General features: G+C 38.6%; 1 protein-coding gene across 1 annotated transcript; it reads left to right on the top strand.

Moving 5' to 3' along the window:
* The first annotated feature begins 729 nt into the window (after nucleotides 1-729).
* Nucleotides 730-25,581, top strand: dnai1.2 (dynein, axonemal, intermediate chain 1, paralog 2). Its single transcript, XM_083564112.1, has 20 exons — nucleotides 730-938; nucleotides 1,108-1,167; nucleotides 1,785-1,880; nucleotides 3,150-3,230; nucleotides 3,311-3,437; nucleotides 3,521-3,579; nucleotides 3,666-3,821; nucleotides 4,911-4,970; nucleotides 5,371-5,505; nucleotides 6,894-6,978; nucleotides 7,073-7,190; nucleotides 7,283-7,326; nucleotides 7,413-7,660; nucleotides 8,314-8,403; nucleotides 8,475-8,562; nucleotides 8,737-8,816; nucleotides 10,001-10,149; nucleotides 11,478-11,577; nucleotides 16,063-16,245; nucleotides 25,365-25,581. Exons 1-20 carry the CDS (start codon nucleotides 897-899, stop codon nucleotides 25,467-25,469), a joined length of 2,106 nt encoding a protein of 701 aa, XP_083420238.1. The 5' UTR covers nucleotides 730-896; the 3' UTR covers nucleotides 25,470-25,581.
* Nucleotides 25,582-25,744: the final 163 nt, after the last annotated feature.

Here is a 25,744-nt window from a genome sequence, read left to right on the forward strand (position 1 = left end):
TTTTTTATGCTGTTAGTTTTTTAATATCCATTCACCACTGCTATTACCTAATTTTACATGGTTACCCCACCTGGACACACTGTAAGATCCATGAAGACATTGTGTACCAAAGCTGGAGTGGAAGAACTCATCTGACCTTTTTCAACCAATGCAAATCTAGAGGAATTCTTGACAGAAAAGTGAAAGTTTAATAATTAATCGTTAGTCTGTTTGGAAATCATACATAGGTGTTATGGGCAGGTGTCCAAATACTTTTGACTTTTTTGATAGAATTGAAAAAGATTATAATTTTAATTTTATTTAATTTTATTTAATTTTATTATTTATTTATTTAATAATTTTTTACATATTTTAAACCTCCCACTGTGACAAAATCTTCAAAATAATTTTTAATGAGGTATTTTCAATTGTATGCGGAAATTGGGCAATATTTTACAAAAACATTTTAAATGCACATAAATATATTAAGACAACTGTACTAACATGATTCGTCATATTATCAGAAACAAATGTCATTCCAGTCGATTACATTTTTTAAAATACATAATTTTAATATTTTTTAATTAATAAAGACCTTAAACCACTATTAAAACCAAACTATGTGTTTGTGTGTTTGTGTGTGTGTGTGTGTGTGTGTGTTTATTTATTTCCTTTGATCTAAAAAAAAAAAAAAAAAAAAAAAAAAAAAAGATTGCGGCGGATAAAGAGTCTGCGCATGCGCACTTTTTTGTTTCATTGTTTCCATAGCAACCCCAACGCATACGTTCACAAACGCAGCTAATGCTTCTGATCTGGCAGCATACCTGTGTTTTTCGTTTATTTACATATTTAATCTAAATAGGGCTAAATCTACCAAACCTAGCAAAAAAACCTGTCAAATAACAAGCTAAAAGAAAATGCCTGTTCTCCAGAAACCTGCAACAATGAAGACCAAAGAGGTAAATAATCTTTATAGGCTCGGTTTGGGGACAACTTCCGCTAGCTTTCAAGTTTGCTAAGAAGTGTTCTGGCTTTGTATTAAAAAATGTTTTCATTAAAACATTCCCAAAATGCATGCAATCATGTCTTTAATATCTGATGTCTTCATGTCTGTAATGTCTCACACAGGAAAACAACCAAATCAAAGCACCTGCTGTAAAGGGAGGCAAAGTTTCCAACAAAAAGAAGGTTAGTTAAAAATCGTCAGATGCACAACCTGGACAAAAGTTTGTGGACACTTGGACATCAATATTTGATTTTTGAAAATCCCATTCCACGTTTAGTCCATATTTGTAATCATAATAACCTCCACTCTTCTGGGAAGATGTTTCACTAGATTCTGGAAGGTGATTGTGGAGATCTATGTTCGTTCAGAGAGTTAGTAAAGTCAGGTACTGATGTTGGTGAGGTGAGGAGGCCTGGGGGTGCAGTCAGCGTTCAAATTCATACCAAAGGTGTTTACTAGGGTTGAGGTTTGAAAGTCTATAGCAGGAGAGCTTCCACTCCAACCCATGCAAAGCAGATCTATATGGATCTGGATCTGCACAGGGGCATCATCATGCTGGAACAGTTTTAGGTCTCCATGTTCAAGTGAAGGGAAGATTTCATGCAACATCCAAAGACTCCTTATACAATTGTGTGCCTCCAACTTTGTGGTAACACTTTGGAGGAAAAAACACATATGACTGGAAAAGTCAGGTGTTTAAATTCTTTTTTTTAAATCGAGTGTAATGAATCACTCTCTGTCCTCTATCTGTCCCGTGTGCCACTTTTGTGTGAAATAAACCCCCTGCTTTTTGGCGCAGGATGATGAGGATGGAACAGAGATCGGAGGCGAAGATGAGTGGATGCAGAAGAAGACTCTGGTTAAACCTCCAGATCAGCTGGACCTTACCGAGGCGGTGAGTAGGAAAGGAAGAAAAGAAATCAGGTTCCAAAAAGCTTTTCAGGGTTTGGTTAGGGGAAGGTTTAATAGGGAAACACTATGCGGTGAGCTTCTGCTTCTGAAGCACCTTTAAGGTCGGGTGAGGAAACACTTTACCATAAAACACATTCGGATCTATGGATGCAAATTTCCTGGTCTTCAATAAAAAAAAAACCTCTTTCTTATCAGAAATAAAGTGTTTTAAAAACAGTTTATGTACACTATAAATACACTCAATGTCCACTTTCATAGAACTTCACAAATGCTTTTTTTTGTTCATTCGAGTTAATTTCATGCTTCTGTCAACTTGAATCAGCTTGAATCAAAATATTTTAGCACTGGGGCTAATTTTAAAAGTGATGTTAAATCATCCATTTACACATGTGGCTTCTTTTTCCGATTTCTCAGATTATATCTCGCCTATGTAGATGATACAGTGGCATTACTTTAGAAGGACAACTAGCATTATGTTTCCTTAAAGGAAATCATTCCCAAAATTGTATTATTTTTTTTAATTCTTGACATTGATGTTAAATAGAAGACCAAACAAGTGTTTTGTTTTTTTTTTTTATGAAAAACTTCACAATTTGAACAATTCCAAGGGGTTTTTATTTTAGGGGGTTTTATTAGCGGTCAGCAGAGATAGCTGATTGCTGAAACTATAGTTTTTCCGGCTTGCGTTCCGTTGTTATTACGTGAGCGGCCTCTAGAGGCGAATCACCGACACCACACCATCGTTTTTACAAGTGAGAACTTATCAATAATTTATTAATTATACAATTATATTTATTTATTCATATTTATTATATGTAGCACTTTTTTATGTTTCAATATGTTTTTTATTTTTATTTTTGTAATAAATTTCAGTACTATTTTACATGGAGTGTTGTTTGTTTTTTATTCTGTATCCATGTGAAATAGTAATCAGTTGATTAATCTGTTATCGGAAAGTACGATCCAACTTAGCTAATGGGCCAACCTCCAGTTTTTATGCATATTGCAGAAATTGCAATCATAGCTGCTGTTATGGAAAACAAATCAACACCAGCTACAATAATAATGTCAATCTTTCGATTTAATTGATTGACTTAAAAATCACACTTTTGGTTGAGAAGATGACTATAATTCAGTTTTTTGTAATTGCATGGCAATTAAAACTAATGTCTGCTAAGATCAAATGATCTTTTTTCCATTCAGATTTCTTGCTAATTGTCTTATTTTCCTTTTTTTTTTTTTTGTCTCTTAGGAGCTGAAAGAGGAGTTCACTAAAATACTGACAGCGGACAACCCACATGCTCCAGAAAATAGTGTCAAATACAACTTCAAAGTAAAGAGTTTTACATCATTGCTATTTCCTATAGACACCACATACAGGTCATGTCACTAAACATGCCGTGCCTTTTTCAGGATCAAGCCTACAAGCCGGTCAACAACGTGGATCAGTTGGCTGTTCACTTTACGCTGGAGGGGAACCTTCTCCACAAGGATTCTGATGAGGCTCGAAGACAAATGGCTAACCAAGGCGATGCAGGGGGTATGGCGCTTACAATGTGTCTGGGTAAACAAATGAATACATTTTAATATGCTTCTAATATTAATGCCGGCTTATGGTTTTAGAAAACACAGCCACAGAGCCAGAAAATGGAGGAGAAAATCCGGACAAGCCGGAAACTCCGGTAAGACAATACACAAAACAGTATGTTCTAAAAAAATGTGGAGTCAAATGGATGCTGGAGTGCTGAATAGCCATGTTGCTATGCAGGCGGATGGGGTCGAGGATGCAGGCGATGGAGAAGATGGCGCTGGGGAAGAGAGACCAGAGAGTGAAGACATCCAAGTGGAAAAGCAAGAGCGCAAAATCAGCAACCAGTTCAACTTCAGCGACAGAGCTTCACAGACACTCAACAACCCTCAGAGAGTAAGATTGAGCTTTAGTCAATCAGACAGAGCTGCTCTTCTTTTTCTATTACTTTCTTTTGGCTTCTCCCATTAGGGGTCGCCACAGCGGACCGTCCGCATGTTTGATTTGGCACATGTTTTTACGCTGGATGCCCTTCCTAACGCAACCCTTCCCATTTATCCGGGCTTGGGACCAGCACTTAGGCTTGTGCAACCCTAATGGCTGGGGTCGGTTCCCTGACCGGGGATCGAACCCGGGCCGCAGCGGTGAGAGCGCCGCATCCTAACCACTAGGGAACCTAAACTTTCTTTTGGCTTCTCCCATTAGGGGTCGCCACAGCGGATCACCCGTATTTATGATCCGCACATTCGATTTGGCACATGTTTTTACGCTGGATGCCCTTCCTAATGCAACCCTCTCCATTTATCCGAGCTTGGGACCGGCACTAAGAGTGGCTGGGGTTGGTTCCCTGACCGGGGATTCGAATCCGGGCCGCAGCTGTGAGAGCGCCGCAGCCTAACCACTAGACCACCAGGGAACCATTTCTTTTTCTATTACAATACGTTTAAATGAGGAATCAAACACTTGCTGGCTGATGTTATAGCTAGCATGTAGCTTGTGGTGTTACAGTTATAGTTATTCGTAATGATATAGAACATTAAAACGAGCTACATACTGCTCCATTGTCAGGATATAAAGAAAGTGAATGACTTACTGTTTAAAGCACTTATACTGGAGACTCTGTCCATTCTTCTATACCTTTAAGTGAATTCACTGTTACTATACGTATCACTAGAACAAAGCTGTGAACTGTGTACTTACAGAAAAGCTATCACAGAAATCAACACACACCCTGGATTTTTGTCGATAATACGTTCTTATACTATTCATGTAAAACAGAATAGTTTACACTAATCTGAGTCATGAAATTTATGCTGGAGTGCATTTTTATTTATATAAGATATGAGTATTTGTTTTGATGAGTAATATAATAATAATGATAGATAATTTTAATAAATTTTTTTATCTCTATTGTTGGAATGTCTGCACTTGAAAGCCAAAATAGCCATTGCATAACAAATGAATAAATGATTTATCTTTCTGTAGGACCGAGCCTGCCAAAGTGAACCTCCTCCTCGTGCCAACTTCTCCGCTATAGTTAATCAGGTAAAAGCAAGTTATCCATGTAATGCGAATCAAATTCGAGGTACAAAGCTTGTTCGCATTTGGTGACGCCTATAAAACTTTATAAAAGGGTTAAAGGCTAACAGTGAGCTGTGTACAGGCAAAACAATGTATGAATAGCTGTCACTTGAGAAATAGTTCTAAAAATTGGAGAAAATAAATATATCGTAAGCTGGTGATCATGGAGCCTCATCACTATGTTGAAAATACATTTTTTTTTTTTACTTGTTTTATGTTTCGAATTTTGTGCTTTTTTTATGTGCATTTCCTCGTAATTAACAGTATTTTCAAATTGTTATAAACAAATCCTGGTCTGACAATGCAATGCTTTGCTGTATGGTGTGTGTGTGTGTGTGTGTGTGTGTGTGTGTGTGTGTTTCAGTGGGAGATCTATGATGCCTATGTGGAGGAGCTCCAGAAGCAGAAGCAGGAGACGAGTAAGGAAAAACATAAGACCCCTTTGTTTAAAAAGGAGGAAGAAAAAGTGAAGAAGAAGCCAGTGTATGTGGACAGTCAGGTAGGAGCTTTGAGTCATTTTGTGTTCGTTCATTACAGTTTTTCTCAGTTACCGTACTTTGGAGAATTTCTCGAATCATCGTTAATATTTGCAAACCGAAAAGTACATTTACCGAAACAACTTCTACAAACATCACAACACATCGGATCTCACTCCAGTTCACTCGCCTTCATTAGTGACATTCAAGATTCATCTGCACAATTCATCAATTCAACATGACAGATGATGACAACTGTTTTACCCATTTTGTATTTAATGACTTATACAATGAGCTGATGCCTAAATGTTTTTTGGGGGTTAAAACTATTCAGGTAAAACTAATATACCGTAATTTCCGGACTATAAAGCGCACCCAAATATAAGCCGCACTGTATTTGACAAATATTTTTATTTTGAACATAAATAAGCCGCACCTGTCTATAAGTCTACACTGAAAATAATAAACTTTACACAGGCTTTAACGAAAGACAGTATCTGTTACACGGTGTAACGGGTGAAATATGTTGTGGCTCCTTTAAGAGCAGAGCTGCATTTTGGGAATAGCCTGCCGCGCATTTTTCCGGTATTACTGCATGTGTGCAAGACCGAGGAATATGTCCATATTATTTTCTGATGCTCATTTCTAAGTTTCTTTGACTAACCCATAATGCTGTTGCCAAGAAATATAAAAAAAAGCACGAGTTTTGGAAACCTGTCTGTGCTTATATGATTTCTGTTGTAACTTGAGTTAGCGAACTCTCCCTTCACCCAGACTCAACGCGCTACAACGGCTTGTATCTAAACAGTAGCTGACCAAGAAAGTCATTGTTCACTGTCTTCCTCCTTCCTTTCACAACTATTTCTCTCGGGAGTTTATCTTTTGCCATCGTCGTGCGTCGATGAAGCTTTTCTACCGATGCCGTGAAGCTCAGAAGACAGGTGAAGTGCGTTTTTTCATGCCCGGTTGTTTTTAGCGTGACGAATAATTCGGGTTTTTGGCTTGAAGTTTGTGAAACCGGGAAAAACTCAGGAAAAATCCATATATTAGCCGCTTCGTTGTTCAAGCCGCGGGGTTCAAAGCGTGGGAAAAAAGTAGCGGCTTATAGTCTTACCGTATTATAGTATATAATACGGTAATATATTATAATCAACATGAACCTAAACAACTGATAATGTAGGATTGAATGTATCAATGCATTCGCAATTTGATCAAAGCAACAAGAAACGCTTTTACGATGTTCTCAAGTGATGATGAAGAGGTCGAAAAGGTAGTTTTGAGAATTTCAATTCTGATCTAAGAAACGCTCTGAAGCAACTGAGAAAAACTGTAACGGCATAAAGCGCGAGGATATCGTCCGCCGTGTGAATACATCTGTAACGCATCCGCAATCATCTCCTTCATCAATCAGATAGATGAAATTGCCAAAGTGGTGAAGGTGGCCAAGATTATCGAGCGCATGGTGACTCAGAACACCTTCGATGACATCGCACAGGGTAATTATTCCTCGTTCGAAAACACGTTGAAATTTTTGTGCAATCGTCTGCGGTGTGTAAACGCGACTCTTCTCTTGTCCTTTGTATATTTTAGATTTTAAATACTTCGAAGATGCGGCAGACGAGTTTCGAGAACAAGAGGGCACGCTTCTGCCACTGTGGAAGTTCCAATATGAAAAAGCAAAGCCTCTTACAGTAACCGCACTCTGCTGGTCCGTATTCTCTCTATCCAAAAAAACAAACAAACATACATTTTACTGTTAAATTGCATTGACTGTTTATGTAATTTTTATTTCCCTCCTAGGAATCAGAAGTACAAGGACCTGTTTGCTGTGGGACTCGGGTCATGTGAGTTTTAAACCCACATCTTGTTTATAAATATGCAGTTTTTTTTATTGCATTTGTGCATCGTTCTTTTCTCTTTCGCCTCCAAGATGAGTTCACGAAGCAGGGACGAGGCATGCTACTCTTCTACACCCTGAAGAACTCCAACCACCCAGAGTACATTTTCCACACCACATCTGGTGTCATGTGTCTGGACATCCATAAAGAGCTGTCCTACCTGGTGGCCGTGGGTTTCTATGATGGTTGTGTTGCAGTGTATAACCTGAAGTTAAACAGACCTCAGCCCATTTATAAGAGTACCGCTAAGTCAGGAAAGCACACGGACCCCGTGTGGCAGGTAGGGAGTACTGCATTAGTGTTATTATTATTCGTAAAACTGTATAACAGATCAAACGTGCAGAGAAAATAGAGAGAATAATTAAATAAATGGGTTTTTTTTGGCCATTCTTAAATCCGATTGGTCATAGGGTTGCAAAATTCCAGGAATTTCCAAGACTTTCCATGGGAATTAACGGAAATAATGGTTATAAACTGGGAATTTACAAAATTGTAGGTTAGTCAAATAACAGGGAACTTAAATGTAGTTGGAAAAAAAATGCAGATTCATCAATCACATGCACACAGCACATTCACTCCAGGGTTACTGAGGCCACGCCCCCTACATGCACTTGCAATTATCCATAACATAACACATTTCTTGAATCCTGCACACAAAATAATGTAAAAAATATCCATCTTGGTGTAAATTACATAAATATTACATACATTTATATGTCAAACATCTTTGTGCTGTGTATAAGCATTTTTTACTAACAATCAAATCAGTAAAATGTTTTAAATCTGTATTAGTTTGCATGAATTTCAGCTTATAATCAAACTAAATGTTTATATTTATGTTTGTACATGATACTAATTAATTCTCATAAATTCCTTGTAAGTTTCCAACTTGGAATATTTCCCAAATTCCCCACATTTTGTCTTTCCCGCCAGGTAAAGTGGCAGAACGACGACATAGACAAAAACCATAATTTCTTCTCAGTCTCCGCTGATGGACGGGTGGTGTCATGGACTCTTGTGAAGGTGTGGTTAATACGGCGCTCGCTTCGTTTGTGTTTGTCTAAACTGTCACTTTAAGTTTTTCTTTTTTTCAGAACGAGCTGCTCTACACGGATATCATTAGGCTGTCTTTGGAAGGGGTTGTTACTGAAGGAGAAGAGGACGTTAAGATTCCTGACATGGGTAATCCAGTCATCCAGCAGCAACTCTTTACATCATTTTTATTTGAGCGTTACGTTCCAAATGAACTCACACACTTTACCCTCCTGCAGAGACTTCAGTTATTTTCTTTTGCACATCTTGATCTAACAATCGATCGTCCCTAGATTCTTAACGCTCTTAAATTTTCCATTTCAGCCTGTGGAACGGCTCTCGATTTCCACAAACAGATCGACTACCTTTTCCTTGTTGGCACTGAAGAGGGCAAAATACACAAGGTCAGTAACAACTAGCGCCATAGTTTATTGTTATAGAAGTACTCCAATTTAGTAGCTTTAGGAGTATAGGTAGCTTATTGAAATTGATATGCAGTCTTCTATTTAGTGTAACCTAATATATGGATGTGAGACTAGGACTCACGTGCATTTTACAAGGCTTTAAATTTCACACCTCATCCTCCATGGATGCAAATGATACTAAATATGCAAATGCTGGGAGGTTGTAGTTTAGAGGTTGAGTTGTATTCGGATCAAAAGGTCGTGAGTTAAAATCTCAGCTCCCCCTAAGATGCCACTGCTGGACCTCTGAGCAATATAAATATATATATCAATTTTATACTAATTAAATTCTACATTTTTAGTATCCATCTCACTGCACATAATACCATGCATGATTATGTGTGCGACAAATATAATTTGAACTGAAGTCAAAACTGGAATGAGGTAAATACTGCAACACACAACTTACTGCGGATATGGGCAGCTTGTGCTGCTGGGACACATTAGAGTTCCTAGTGCCTGGCGGTAGTAAAAAATAAATAAATAATAGTCACCCAATCATAGCACAGCACTCATCTCACTTTATTAATGCTGAGTGGTCTTGGGTGGCATCATTAGCTTTCTGTGCAGGCCCAGTTCGATAATATTACGTGTGATCCGACACCCGAGTTCTGAGTTTTACACCCTCCTGCAACGTAAAAGTCTGTTTTCTGCAGTATTGTCACGTTCGTGTGCGGAGCCTTGAGGAGCTCAAGAGTTGCCCCTTGGATAGAGGTGATAAATCTGTGGCATTTGCAAAAGCAACCAGAGTCGTATCTGTTCGGTGAGGATATCGCGGAGCAGTGCTTTTGGGAATGGTCTAATCCTGTTTATCAGAGAAACACCAGAAGCTCAGGCTTAAGTCTCTCCCTCTCTCTGTTTCTCTAAAGAATAGCAGGCAATTTTGCTGCCTTCTTGATTTATTGTTGTTCTTTCGAAACTATCCCTTCAAATCACGTATTGTGAAATGTTTGTTTTTCTAACAGGAAGCCCTACTCTGATAAACACTTAGTCTATTCCCACTTTGTCCGTGTCTAAAATGTCAGTCTTTCCCAGGGGATCTGTGAGACTCAGTGTTAGTGTGCGTGTGTATAGAAATGAACGAAACATATATAATCCTGGTTCCATGTGTTTGTCGTTTGCAGTGCTCCAAGTCCTACTCGAGCCGGTTCCTGGAGACCTACATCGCACACAGCCTGTCTGTCGATGCCGTCAAGTGGAACCACTTCCACCCGAAGGTGTTCATCTCTTGTAGCTCGGATTGGACTGTCAAGATATGGGACCACACGATCACGTATGTACACCTTCATATTGCAGAAACATCACATCGAACGTAAACCAGAGATCGCATTATGCGAGGAATAAATCGTAAGTTTGCATCAGTATAGAGATTACTGGCAGAGTATTATAATCAATATCTTCCGGCTAATCGGAAAGTGGTGTGCAGTAAGGAAAATACTTGATGGAATCCGAACGCAAGAACCATTTTATAGCCTCACTGAATAAATCCTTGCAAACTCTATTATCGTTACCTCGGAAATAGCAAGCACGAATTAAACGCTTTTAACTCTTACAGTTGTTATTCGAATAAACATAATTAGCTTGTCAAGGCAGTGATTTGACAAATCAGTTAGCCATTCCCAGAGACCCCTGGGTAAATAATGATTATAATTACAAAGTCATTTTGACAAAGTGCACCATGCATGCCGGAGTCGCATTATTCCGGCCTGGATTATCCAAACCATGTTTACGTGCAACCCAAGTTCACCAGCAGAGGGCTCTAGTGCAGTAAAGAAGGCTGAAAACAGGGGTCATATCTCTACAATCTCACCCTACAGCCATCCTAAATAATTGAACAAGGCTTTTGTAGGCATGCATATTAAACTGGATCGACCTATCGAAAGTAAGCTGTATCGATTTTAGTAAAAAAAATAAAAATAAATGGCAGAATTGTTGTTCTACAAAACTAAGTAGAATACATTACATTTCATAGTACAAACCTGTATGCAAGTATGTATGCTTTCTGTCAGATTTCTTCACTTACCTACTAGACCAGGGGACCCCAAACTTTTTTCTGTGAGGGCCACATAATCTTTCCTTTCTGTAATAGGGGTCCGGGTCAGTCTGTAACAGACAATTACATGGGCCAGAGTGACTTCTAGTATTATTGTGGAGATTTAATTCAATTTTAAATGTATTTATGAATATATTATGCCTCCTGATGCTAGATTAGTTTATTACTTTGTTATGCACTATAAATACAAATAAGCATTACATTTCAACAGATATATCACCTATTAAAAGAGCATTATTACTACATTTTTTTTTCTTTTTTCTTTTTCATTGCTATTGAAACCAAAATATTTACATATTTATGGATATGCGTATGGTTGGTAGGTGAAAGTAAGTAGTAATTAGGCTATGTTGATTAATTATTAGTGTTGGTCCACTTCAAGCAATTGGATTTGATTCTGGAGAACCACAGGGTTGCATTTAATGCACAATCCTTGGAACGCTTCACTAAACAACACACATACAAGGAACATCTGTTTTCACTGTTTCTAGACTCTCAAGTGTTTTGATCAGATAAAATCAAATAATGTTTGTTTGTTTGTCTCTCAGGAACCCGATGTTCACCTTCAACCTGAACACAGCCGTGAGTGACGTGGCCTGGTCTCCGTACTCGTCCACTGTTTTCGCTGCCGTCACCACTGACGGAAAGGTAAGCTGCTTCAGTCAGAAGATAACGTGTTGACCTGTACTACACTACGCAAAAAGATACTGTTATTAGAGACAGGTATCAGTTTCGTTTCAGACTGTCATGCCGCAATGATATCAATAAAGTAGAGGTTGATCGATGAATAACTATAATATTATAATATAATATAATATACATTAAAAATAATAAATATATTAAAGCGCTGCAGCACACAGTCATGTTTGTTCAAACAAACAGCACTTGGTGTCAGTGATTCCCCTCTAGAGGCCGCACTCACAATAAAAGAGGACCTTCTTAGCCCCTCCAAGGGACAACGGATGCTACCCTGAAAAACTATCGGTATGAATTTTTGCCGATAGTTCCAGCAGTCAACTATAGGTGCCGATTAATCTACAAAACTGATGAATCAGTCGATCTCTACGATACAAATTGTAGTATTGTATAGTATTGTATAGTACAGGTAGTATGTTTAAACCTCTTCCAACCAGTTTCAAAATCATAAGGCTTGTGTATAGCTGCTATGGGACAATGTGCATTATTAAATGCGCTATAGAAAATAAAAATATAATATAATATAATCAAATATAATGTAATGTAATGTAATGTATTTTATTACTATAATAAATTTCCATCCCAATTTCTCACTCGTTTCTGTACTTGAGACACCAGCACCAGTCAGAAACGTTATGCTATGGGATGATCTTTCTTTTAATCGCCACTTTTATTAGCATTAAATCGTAAGTTTGTGTCAATCTTGGCTAAACGTAATCTCTGCTGACTGTTACATTTTTATCCTGAAGTATTTGGCAGTAAACTAAAATTCTGATGTCATTCTAATACAGCGATGCGAGTTGTGAGTAATCGCTTGCGATGATGAAGTCTAAACTACTCACATCAAGTGAAGGGCACACACACACACACACACACACACACACACACACACACACACACACACACACACACAAACACACTAGTACACTATTAGAGAGGGTAGGTGTTAATGAAACGGCATAGCAGCTATGTTGATGGGGCTTCCACCCTGGTGTTTAATAATACTGCATGATCACCTGCACATCACACACAAACATACACACACACACACACACACACACACACACACACACACACACACACAGTCAGTCACCGATGCCTGCTTGTTTTAGCATTCAGGGACACCATTAACCTGCCTGACACTAGCGATTAGCCTCAGAACTGATGCTGAAGACATGTCCAATTGCTTTATCTCCACTGTACATGCCCAATCGAGAAGGAATTCTTGTGGAATTCATGTCTGAGATGGACAAGATAAAACAAATGCCTGGATTACACTGGTTTTTGAGTTTGTAGCTACTCTTTGTAGTACACTATAATTGCCAAAACTTTGCAGACACCTGGTTATAAATTCCCTCCACTGTTCTGGGAAGATGTTTCACTAGATTTTGGAGTGTGCATATGGAGATCTGTGATTATCAGACACATAGGTGTTAGTCAAGTCAGGTAGTTATCTAGGTGAGGTGAGGAGGTTTGGTGTGCAGTCAGCGTTCACATTCATCCCGAAGGTGTTCAGTAAGGTTAAAGGGTCAGAGCTTTATAGCAGGAGATCTTCAGAGCTTTATAGCAGGAGATCTTCATGCTTTGTGCACATGGTCATGCTGGAACCTGTTTGGGTCTCCTAGTTCCTAGTGAAGAGAACATGTCATACTACTGCATTTAAAGACTCTGTGCAATTGTGTGCCTTCAGCTTTGCAAAAACAGTTTGGGAAAGAACCATTTACGGCTGGGAAGGTCAGGCGTCCCAATACTTTTGTCAATAGAGTGTGACAGTGAATAGAAAAAGTCATCTAAAAGCTTTCTAAATATTTTATATCTAACAGGATTTGCGTTGTAGGAAAACAATTCCAGGGTGACACTGTTTTTGAAGTTACAACAATAACAGCAAGTTCTATGATGAAAAAATTGTCTTTTACAGTATTCCCCCCCCCCCAACATTATAACTTTAATGAATGACATTTTTTATCCATTTATTGATACATTCAATGCTTTCGGATGTCTGCGAAACAATTCGCTGTTCATTGTTTCTTGAAGTTACTAACGCATCGCAAGATCTGATTGCAGAAAATCCGAATAATACAGTTCGCTTGAAATGCATCGCTGATTTATGATGATTTATGTCCTCGTTAATTGCACGGTGTTTGAAAATGATTATGTAGAAGCTGTGAAGCGATTTTTGTCTCAAAGCAAAGAAAGGCAAGGTAATAGATTGGTTCAGATCCATGTTTCATTTTCCACTGAAGTGAACTGAACGTGAGTAAATTAAAAAGCCAACAGTTATGTTTCAGGAGCTAGTGGAAAGCCTTTTCCAGCAGAATGGAGGCTGTTAATGTCACATAGCAGAGGCCAACCATGTTATATAAAAATGCTTTGTGCTCTTGTTATGTACGCCTCATGGGATACTGCATTACAGAAGGACATTTTGTATGGTGCATCCGTAAGTGTTTCTTGTTTTTGACTGTTTCCAGCAGTGCCAGTTGGCTTTAGTTTATTCGAGCTTCGTTCTGTTCGATTGGACTTGCATGGTGTAACACAGAGCTGTTCCTGGCTCTAGGGTCTTTCGTAGTGCCAGTCGGATTGCGCGCCAGCATGAGCTTGCAAGTCACAGGGTGAAAATAAGTAGTAAGTGCCAGAGTCTCAGTAAGACTGGCAGCTCTCCAGAGTTCTGCTTCTCTCCTGGAGGCTAGAAAATTCTACTGTGTGGTATATGGGCACAAAGACCAAATCATAACTGACACCTTCACAGCTTCATTCCTGAAGCCTAAATTCGAGAGTTCCTTTAGAATGTCATTTATGTACATCAGTTCTTACCGAGCACCATTGCTGAAACTCAGCTGCTACAGTACACGACTCCTCAAACAGAGCACTGCTGCTGGTCAGTATGTGACTGTGTGCTTTCAGTGGTCCTCCTACAGATACAGATGGCTCCTCCAGCCCTTACGTGTATATTTTTGTGTTTCTGCGCCCCTGCCTCAGCTGCTTAGAATAGAGAAGTGCATTTAGTAATGCTCTGTGACTAACTATGAGCCATGCTGCTTGACTAATACTTCACCACGGACACTTCTGCAATCTCCCAGCTTCTGTCCCCTGACTTTTACTGACTGTCTCGCTCAGGTGGGTGGCCTAATGGCCATTGGAAACGATCCGCAACATAATTAGCCACGGTTCTCTCTCTTCGAAATCCATTCCTGGTGCTTTCTCCTATTCTGTCTCTATTAATTGCTTTTAAACTGCAGATATACTGTATATTCATATATATATATATATGCAGTCTTTATTTATTTTTTTTCTGCCTGCAGTGTTTCTGACTGGATATGACTGTGAGGTGTGTGTGCGAGGATGTTGTTATGAGACGCTTTTTTAACATTTTGTCCTCAAAGTTGACGTGTTAGAAGCCAGAAAAATGTTCAAGTGTAAATATTTGAGTGAGTTTTACAAGGGCCAAATTGTGATGGCTAGACGACTGGGTCAGAACATCTGCATAACTGCAACTCTTGTGAGATGTTCCTGGTCTGCAGTGGTGCTCCAAGTGCTCCAAGGAAGGAACAGTAGCCGAGGCTCATTGATGCACGTGGGGAGTGAAGGCTGGTCCATGTGGTCCGATCCAACAGACAAGCTCCTGTAGCTCAAACTGCTGAAGTTATTGCTGTTAATGCTCAACAGGTCAGAACTGTTTTAGAAGCAAAAGGGGGACCAACACAATATTAGATGTTAGGCAGGTGGTCATAATATATGATATGATATATATGATGACAATTCCCCTGTGCACAAAGATACCCTTGACCTCCTCACCTTACCTATATCAGTACCACAAATTTCCACGAGCACACTTTCTAGTGGAACATCTTCCCAGAAAAGTGGAGGATCTTATAACAGCAAATATTTAATAAATATGGAATGGGATGTCCAAAAAATACATACCGATCTTTTGTCTATATAGTGTATGAAGCATCAGGTTGAAGACTACAAAAATGCTTTCGGAAACAATGGGGGGAAAGAATTCCAGCAGTGTCAGCATGGTCTGTAAATACTGGTTTTGATATTTGCTGAATCTCAGCACGTTTCTCTAAACCTCGTGTTAAAGTTCAGTTGAGATCTGGTGACTCTGAAGGCATTATCATATGATTTACATGTTTTTTTTTAAGCCTAATCAAATCATTGTGGATTGACTAGTGGATTTACTTAGCACTGATTTGCAGCAAACCTTTTAGGAGGACACATAGATCCAGAATGTTACAAAATAAAAAAACAACAATTTCATTTTAAATTTCCCAAAATGGAGGTCAACGGGCCCGCTTAGCATTTCTATACACATCACAGAACTCATTAAGATGCTAATTGCTGCCCTTTATCATCCTGTCCACCTGCCTCCAGTCATTTATTCAGGTTTCTCATTTAATTTTGTCTAAACAATGCTAATACGTCCCTTCTCCACAGGTGCATGTGTTTGACCTGAGCATCAACAAATATGAAGCCATCTGCCAGCAGGCCGTGGTCTCCAAGAAGACCAAGCTAACTCACATAGAGTTTAACCCTGTGTACCCCATCATCATTGTGGGAGATGACCGAGGCTACGTCACCAGCCTGAAACTCTCGCCCAACCTCCGCAAGCAGCCAAAGGTAAAAAAAAAACTTTTTCAAAATGCCTACAGGAGCTCTTGGCTGCTAGCCTCAGGCACTAACTCATGATGTTTTATTTTTGCTTTGCTAAAGTTTCTGTGTCATTAGGCATTAGGAGTTTTTGTACCTCATGTTGTCTATAATAACTGAGGAAAAGATTCAGTGAGACACTCCTGCTGTGGGAAATTTCACATTTATTTTGGTTATTTGTAGAAAACAGGATATTTTCGAGTGTGTCAGTTAGACCGTGCAGTTGGGCTAGTAGCAATTCATTTTATCTTTGTTCAACCAGTTAACAAGGCCATTTCTGAACATTTTTGAATATTTTTTTGGAAATTAATTTCAGTTTTTAGTCAGTTTTTATACAATATTTAGTTGTTTTTTTTTAAATGCCCCTCAATCTGGGATGCTGAGTTTGCACTTGCTTTCTTTCAGACACATAAATCCAGCCATTGAATTGGCTTGAAATGCTAAACACGCTCAGAGGACAGCACTAAATCACTGTTTGTAAATTGAACTAAAACACGTCACAATTTATAGCTGAATGTAATGTTGTGTATCGTCCACAAAACAAGTTCCTGATATTGCTTGTCAACGAGGAGATGAGCGCGAGGGCATGTGAAACAAACACAGATAAAATTAGGATTAGTGATGCGAGCTAGTAACAGGAACCTGACCTGAATTAGGCTGCAGTGATTACAAACAGCGGGCAAAAGACAAATGCCTGTCTGAGATGTGACTTGAATACTAAACTTTCTTTTAGCTTCTCCCATCAGCGGTCGCCACAGCGGATCATCCGCATGTTTGATTTGGCACATGTTTTTACGCTGGATGCCCTTCCTAACACAACTCTCCGGGCTTGGGACCGGCACTAAGAGTAGCTGGGGTCGGTTCCCTGACCGGGGATCGAACCCGGGCCGCAGCGGTGAGAGCGCCGCATCCTAACCACTAGACCACCATGTGACTTGAATACTAGTGCAGTGTAAATCTGGTAAAAGTAGTGTTGTGATCATGTGATGTGCCGTAGCATTGCAATACCATAATATATAAGGACAAGCATATTAATGGAGCAGCTGCCGTACTGTCAGATCTGTTGTTCTAGAAAAATTATCTTCTAATTAGTCTGATTTAAGAATTTACTAATTCCATGTTAGAGCAATGTGTAAGCTCTGGCTGTGCTCACTGAGATGTGTAGCAGTCGAAAGTTTCAGAGTAAACAGCCTCTTTCCCCCCCTTTCCTTTATTCATATTCAGCCATAATCTTGCCTGTTCTCTATTCTAAACCCGATTAACAAGTGGCCTGCCCTCTACATCAAGCTACTCAGTTTTCATGCATGTATTTGCATTATTCATGGCAGTGATTGTGGGTTTTTCTTCTCCCTCTGGAATGAATCAGTGATCATGAGTAAGCCCTAAGTCTGCACTGAGCGCGATAAAAAAAAAAAAAAAAACAGTGTCACACAGACTGTGATGCTCCCCTGCAGATAATAATCATCTCTGAGGTTCCACGCTTTCTATGTCTTTCGCGCCGTCGCATAATTCCCACCACACTCAATATGCTTTAGAGACAAGCTGCTATCTGGGTGTTTGCCAAACTGCATAAATGTGCTGAATAAAAGTGTTTTCTTCAGTTATTGCAAAAACACACTGATCAATGGGGTCAGCGCGGCGCTGTGTCACCTTCGAAACACGCGGAATGACAGCAGCTCGGGTGCTAAATGTCTATAGTACTGTACACTGTCTAATGTACTAGCAGTTACCAGGTTACATGCAAAGGCAATTAATCAATACTATTTTCCTACAAAATATAACACAAGCAGAGGTCCTATATATAACAGCACATCATAAACTTAGAGGGTGGGATATATTAGGCAGTAAGTGATCACTTTGTCCTCAAAGTTGACGTGTTAGAAGCAGGAAAAATGGGCAAGAGTATCCCTGAGCGATGCATTTAATACATACAATAAATGATGACAAATGAATAAATAATATGATATGAATAATATGTGCTGCTTGTATAGAACGTGATTAGCATGAGATGTTAGTGTAGAACATCATTATCATGTCCTGTCAGTATAGAACATGATTAGCATGTGTTGTTAGTATAGAATACTATTGGCATGTGCTGTTAGTTTAAAACACCATGTGCTGTTAGCATAGAACATGATTAGCATGTGTTGTTAGTGTAGAACATGATTAGCATGTGTTGTTAGTGTAGAACATGATTAGCATGTGTTGTTAGTATAGAATATGATTAGCATGAGTTGTTAGTTTAAAACATCCTCATCTGCTGTTAGTTTAAAACATCCTCATGTGCTGTTAGTATAGAACGCCATTAGCATGTACCTTCAGTATAGAACATGATTGGCATGTGCAGCATGCTAATTAACAACACATGCTAATCATGTTAGCATCGCTAACAGTGTAGAACATGATGATTATGTGCTGTTAGCATAGAACATGATTACCATGAGTTGTTAGTGTAGAACATGATTAGCATGTGTTGTTAGTGTAGAACATGATTAGCATGTGTTGTTAGTGTAGAACATGATTAGCATGTGTTGTTAGTATAGAACGTGATTAGCATGTGTTGTTAGTGTAGAACATGATTAGCATGAGTTGTTAGTGTAGAACATGATTAGCATGTGTTGTTAGTGTAGAACATGATTAGCATGAGTTGTTAGTGTAGAACATGATTACCATGAGTTGTTAGTGTAGAACATGATTAGCATGTGTTGTTAGTGTAGAACATGATTAGCATGAGTTGTTAGTGTAGAACATGATTACCATGAGTTGTTAGTGTAGAACATGATTAGCATGTGTTGTTAGTGTAGAACATGATTAGCATGTGTTGTTAGTGTAGAACATGATTAGCATGTGTTGTTAGTGTAGAACATGATTAGCATGTGTTGTTAGTATAGAACGTGATTAGCATGTGTAGTTAGTATAGAATATGATTAGCATGAGTTGTTAGTGTAGAACGTGATAAGCATGTGCTGTTAGTATAGAACGTGATTAGCATGTGTTGTTAGTATAGAATATGATTAGCATGAGTTGTTAGTGTAGAACGTGATTAGCATGTGCTGTTAGTATAGAACGTGATTAGCATGTGTAGTTAGTATAGAATATGATTAGCATGAGTTGTTAGTGTAGAACGTGATAAGCATGTGCTGTTAGTATAGAACGTGATTAGCATGTGTTGTTAGTATAGAACGTGATTAGCATGTGTTGTTAGTATAGAATATGATTAGCATGAGTTGTTAGTGTAGAACGTGATTAGCATGTGCTGTTAGTATAGAACGTGATTAGCATGTGTTGTTAGTATAGAATGCCATTAGCATGTGCTGTTAGTTTAAAACATCCTCATGTGCTGTTAGTATAGAACGCCATTAGCATGTGCTGTTATTAGCATGTACCTTTAGTATAGAACATGATTAGCATGTGCAGCATGTCTTGTCGATCAATACGCAATTCCATGTTGCATTTTTATTAGCTAGTCATCAGACATAGGTCATGGAATCATTCTGAGATGGTCATCCTAAATGTTTGACGCTGCCAGTGGTTTTCACGTTCAAATTTTACAATGTATATCATGTATATGACTTTTCTAGAAAACCTTAAGTTATATTTTTTCCTCTATAAAGACTTGAAACTGGAGACCCCTTCCATACATGGCTGCAGAAACCTTTCCTGACATATTAATCATTCTATATTATTCCTTGTTAAATAACACGACTTGTAAATAGTGTTTACTGCTTTCTGAGACCCTGTGAATCAGCGATAATGTATTAGAACGAGCTCATTAATATCCGCCTGTGACTTGAATTACACCCGGAGCTGCTGCTATAGGAAATGAATCAGCCTTGTCAATTCATCAACTCTGTGGTACAGTATAAGCTTTTATTAGTGCTGATGAATGACTGCAGAAGGTCCTTTTTTTTATCATTTCATGTCAATAGTCTCTGCATTGTGCTTTCTATATGGAAAAGGTGGTTTAATGTTAGACTTTTATACTGATTGTCAAAGGAATCAATACACTGCTCTTTTAACGGCTAAACAAGTCTAAAAAAAAAAAAAAAAACAGTCTATGCCTTGTGGTAGTCTTTTACAAATTCGATTAAGTCTGACCTTTATGTTTAGCAAGCTGTGCTACTACCCTACTTGGGGTGTGTGTGTGTGTGTGTTGAAGACAGAGCATGTAGTATTACAGAAACATCCCTTGTCCTTCACCTTTGGCAATGATATTATTCAGGCTCATTGTTTCGCAACACTTTTGTACATATGAGTCAATTTTAACCTCAATCCAATAAATTTGATTTTATCTTATGTGTAGCAGCTATTAACATAGGTTCCCTGGTGGTCTAGTGGTTAGGATGCGGCGCTCTCACCGATGCGACCCGGGTTCGATCCCCGGTCAGGAAACCAGCCACTTTCAGTGCCGGGCCCAAGCCCAAGCCCGGATAAATTGGGGAGGGTTGCGTTAGGAAGGGCATCCAGCGTAAGAACATGTGCCAAATCAAACATGCGGAGGATCCGCTGTGGCGACCCCTAATGGGAGAAGCTAAAAGAAAGTTTAGCAGCTATTAACATAAACCTTAACATTGTTTTTTCGATTTCTTTGAGTAAAATAAATCTATTTTTTCCCATGTCAAGAAACCTACCTTTTACAGCTTTAGGTCTGTTACAAAGCCCTGACATTGGAGACTCCTTCACAAATGTTACAGATGCATAAACAACAAAGTGTCATACATTTACAGCACTATAACAATAGTGTTGTTTCACAGCCACAGTTATTAAATGCATTGGTGGTTAAAGTACACAAACCATGTCCTCGGTAAAATACTACTCCAGTAAAAGTAAAAGTGCTCCCTTTAATCTTTCATTAGAGTGAAAGTACTTAAGTGTCCAAAGCACTATGATTTATTATGGATATTTAGTTCTTATTATCATTTTCATCACAAAATGTAGTTGAGTAGAAACTAATATATTTGACTTTGAAATGTAGTGAAGAAAAAAAATCAAATGGAAATACTTCAGTAATGTACATATACGCAAAAAAGCTACTTAAGTACAATAACGAATTACATTTACTTGGTTATTGTCCACCACTGATTAAATGTAGGCTGCACATCCAAAAACCAGTGAAAAGGATTGTTAAGACTGAGAATTCTGAAGGTTGCAGACAGGAGCTCTCTAATGCAAAACAGCTATACACTGAATTTTGACACGATTCTTGTCTCTGATGATACTTTGTGCATGATATAAAATTCCTTGGAAGGTTACTGATGATGTATTGAATGTACAGCTGTAGGTCTGTTAAAAGCCCTGACACTGGAGAGAAGTCAGAAATGTTATTAACAATGAAACACATTTTAAACATGTTTTAATGGAGCATCCATCCTGTGTTCGAAAGAATTTATATAAACCTATCTGAGCTGCTGCTATAGACAATTAATCAACACCTTCTGACCTTTCATTTGAGGATTCTCCAGTGATTCTTCAGATAAATCACAGCTTAAAGCGTCAGGCGTTGGATTAATTGCATGCTGTCAGTGCCTTCGCTTTAGTGTATTACTTATCAGCATGGTATTATCTGTGAAGTGGTCTTTCTCTGATCAAGTGACCACATGGTGCTCCATCTCAGCTATCTTACTGCAACGCTATTGATTTCCATCATCTACTGAATATGCTATGTCTGGACTCCAGTTTTATCTGCCAGGCGTCTCATCTCTCCCCTGCTTTTTAAAAGCCATTTACTTTTCGAATGCATGTTGAGCATGACAGCGATTACAAAGCGTCTGAAGCGTCTTTCTTAATAGAAGCAAACGGAGGATGTAGTGATCATTCTTCAGGAAACGTTGGCACTTGGTTTTGATTTACCATCTCTGACTTCCACTGCAGGCATTAAAAGCCAGATTCTGCATCACTTTCAAGCTGCAGTGCCATATTCCTTTCCGTTAAACGGAAATGAGCAGAACACACTAAACAATCTAAATTATATATGCTGCGCCAAGACTCGAGAAGTATTAGTCAGCATTTTGTTCTTTCATAAAAGGAAGCCCCAGAGAAAAAGCATGGAGCATTAACTCAATACAGGAAGTAAAGGGAGGATAAGATAAACAGGTCAATCTGTTACGGGTACCAGGGAAATATTGTGTTCCTGGCATCAGCATCTATAGTAAGCAGTGTTAGGATTTCTACTTCAGTACTGGCATCGGTCAGAAGCTTATCTTCAGGGGCAGGGACATAAAAATAGGGATGTGTAGCGTTAAAATTCTATATATGAAGAAAGAGAAAAATCATTTAACACATATTTTCTAGGCTTTAATAGACACTACGTCTGAGCCAGCACACTGGCACTTATATTAACTACTATGAGTCAGATCATTAATTTATGACATTTTAACACATGATCCTCTCTTTTCCTTTAAAGCTGGTCAACAAAATCAGCAATCACACAATAAACCTCCTGAAAAGTGTCTGGAATTTTCCATGTGTTGGACCTGGATTAGGAAATAAGGGCACCATGGCGTGCACACATTTCTGATTTGCATTTGAAATACACCTTTGTATTAGTATGTTTGGCCATTATGCTAATCTTTACAATCTTATATTTCAATGAACAGCAAATAATTAGGGGGAAAAAAAATCATCACTCCATGCACTTGCAATGTAATAAAAATAAAATCTAGCCACAGTAGCAGGAACGGATATGATTTTATTTGAAGTTTCTGGCAGCTCTAGAGTATTTTTTAAACTAAAACAATAATGAAACATATAGAACTTTTCACCCAAAACCTTCATGCAAAACCTGACCCCAAAGATCCTGCAACACTTCTATAAAATCAATCTGCATATGTGTCTATTGCTCTAAAGGCAACTTGTGTTTAAAAGGAATGAGTTTCAGACTTGTTATCCAGCATCTTGTTGGTAATCCAGCACCAGAAAATGAGAAATCAAATGTCTTGCATCTGAACGGTCCCAAATGACCAGTCTGATGCAAAAATCTATTTTATTCGGTGCAGCCGGCGCTGGGAACGATTCCCATCAGAATTCTGAACTGCTCCTAACCATTTATAGTTTTCTGTAGCACTTGGAGTTTGTTCAGAATAATAATAGAGTATATTATCAACAGAAGGAGAATTGGCCTTGAAAAACGAAGCGCTTCATCAGCAGAAGTGAAAAAGCTAGCCGCTCATTCGGTTACTCCATTAGCCTGATTATTACCTTTTTGGATATTGCACAGGAAAAATTTGATGCATACGCGACAAAGAGACATACGTCTACAAATTGTAAAATATTGCCTTTGCGGATAAATTGGCTTCCTGTCCCCTTTTTCCTTATGAGATTATCATTTTTCAGGATGTAACAGGTCAGTGCATACTCTATTATAATATCGCTGATCTAAAACCGAGGGTTGGTGACATCAGAGGAGTGAGCTACCGAATGATTTACCTGAGCAACAATAAAATAGAAATGCTGCAGTGATAGAAACAGCTGTTTAACAGATGTGGAGTATTCACAGAGGATCCAGGCTGAATTGACACTACTGCTAATGATTTCATCAGTAATTTTAACAACACAATAACACTTTAAAAAGCTAAAAGCAGGAAAATGTGCATATTATCCAGTTCTTAATGGCTGCCTATGACGATGGCGTTGTGTTATGTTGTGTATACAAACTGAACGAGTTTTTTTAAAATCCACGTATGTAGGCTGCAGATCCGAAAACCAAGCAAAAGAGATTTACACTGAATTTTGCTGTGATTATTGTCTGTGATGATGCTTTTTGCATGATAAAAAAAAAAATGTTTAATGGTTACGGATAACGTAATTAAAAACTAAAACTACAGAGATACATGAAAGGATTTATAGCACTCCAACCCTAGAGCACGGTGAATTAATTACTCATTCAAATCCAGGTAAAGGCATCCTGCCATTTTTATCTGAAATCAGGACTTTAGAGAAATGTGTCGCAGAAATCCATACCACTAACTCAGCAATGCTCAGAAAGACTCTCTGGACCCTCAGTCCTACCCTCAGTCCCAGATTAATAATCTTAGAACAATCCCCAAGTAATAAAGTAATACACTGGAAACAAAACTATAGATGATTCAGTTTTTGTGTTAATTAATATAAATTTAATTTTTTGTGGAAAAAAAGGGAAAGGGAAAAAGTTCAAGCTAATGCACCCAAAGACATCCTAAACATGTGTGTGCCTCTACTTTGTGGTATAAGTTTGGGGGAAGAACCGCATATGGCTGGAGTTGTGTGTTCCAGTAAATGTGTATGTATATATATATATATGACTCTTCACCAGGATAGAACCTTATAAGTACTAAGGTCAAAACATTAGCTACTATTATTTTTCATCACAGACTCAGGAGTTAGAACTGAATAGTTTTTATTAATACCTGTCACCTTGAGCTACTTTTTGAGAAGCTTTTGAAGGGATCTTTCTTCATCAGTGTCGAACGCCTCGGTGGATTTAGGCGCAGTAGTTCCTCTGGCATATTTGTAGAGTTATTTATATCATCCTAATACACTGCCTCTTTCTTGTAGCTATTGACCGAGCCGAGGCCCTGCTACAGTACTTCATTAAAAATGATCTTCCCTATAATGAATGAAAATGAATGATCCAGAGGAAGATTACGTAACATCTCGGTTCACACAGACCATGTTTTCCCCAGCAGTCAGCAGTTAGCGGGATTTAGCACAAGGTTTAATGACTCCAAGAATAAAACAGAATTATTTGCAGTTTTTGACTCAACTGCTCCTCGGGGTGCCTTGTTAGGTTTATTAGAGCGTCTGCGTGGTCAGTAACCATAGCGATGATCTTTGATAGGGAGCGCGGCTCATTCGGCTCCCTTCTCCCGAGGAAATGATGTGTCTAAATAATTGTAAGCCCAAAGCACAGGAGCTTCTCTGTCTGTCATGTCAGTGTCGATGTTGTGTGGTGCAAAGGGGAAATGCTTTGTTTTTTAGATCATATCTAAAGATGAGAAGAAACATTTAAACGTTATAAATAGTCAATGTAAGCATTCAGTGTTTATACTACATGGGCTGATTCATTTACCATGACTGACACGTTCTTCTCTCCGGTTCCTTTCTCTTTCTAGGAGAAGAAAGGTCAGGAGTTGCCAAAGGGGCCTGAAGTGGAGATGGAGAAGTTGGAGAAGCTGTTGGGTCAACTGAGGGCTCCTGATAGACCTGTACAGAAGTAAACTTCTAACACCTCCGTACTCTATGACATCAGTTTCATTACTGCAGTGTTACAAAAAAAAATACACAGACACATGCACAGGTAGCAAAAATACAGCAGGATAAGTGAAACAGTTACAGTCTTTTGTCTAGTCTTTTACTCTCTCTCTCTCTTTATATATATATATATGAAATGTTGGGCTATTATGGAGCTCTGGCTGCTATCAACCAGACTGAACCACATAAAACCCACACTGTATTGAGTTTACTCAGCGAGGTTTTGGACTGAAATGCACTT

The sequence above is a fragment of the Silurus aristotelis genome (genome assembly GCF_946808225.1).
Source record: "Silurus aristotelis genome assembly, chromosome: 16".
Classification (NCBI taxonomy): domain Eukaryota; kingdom Metazoa; phylum Chordata; class Actinopteri; order Siluriformes; family Siluridae; genus Silurus; species Silurus aristotelis.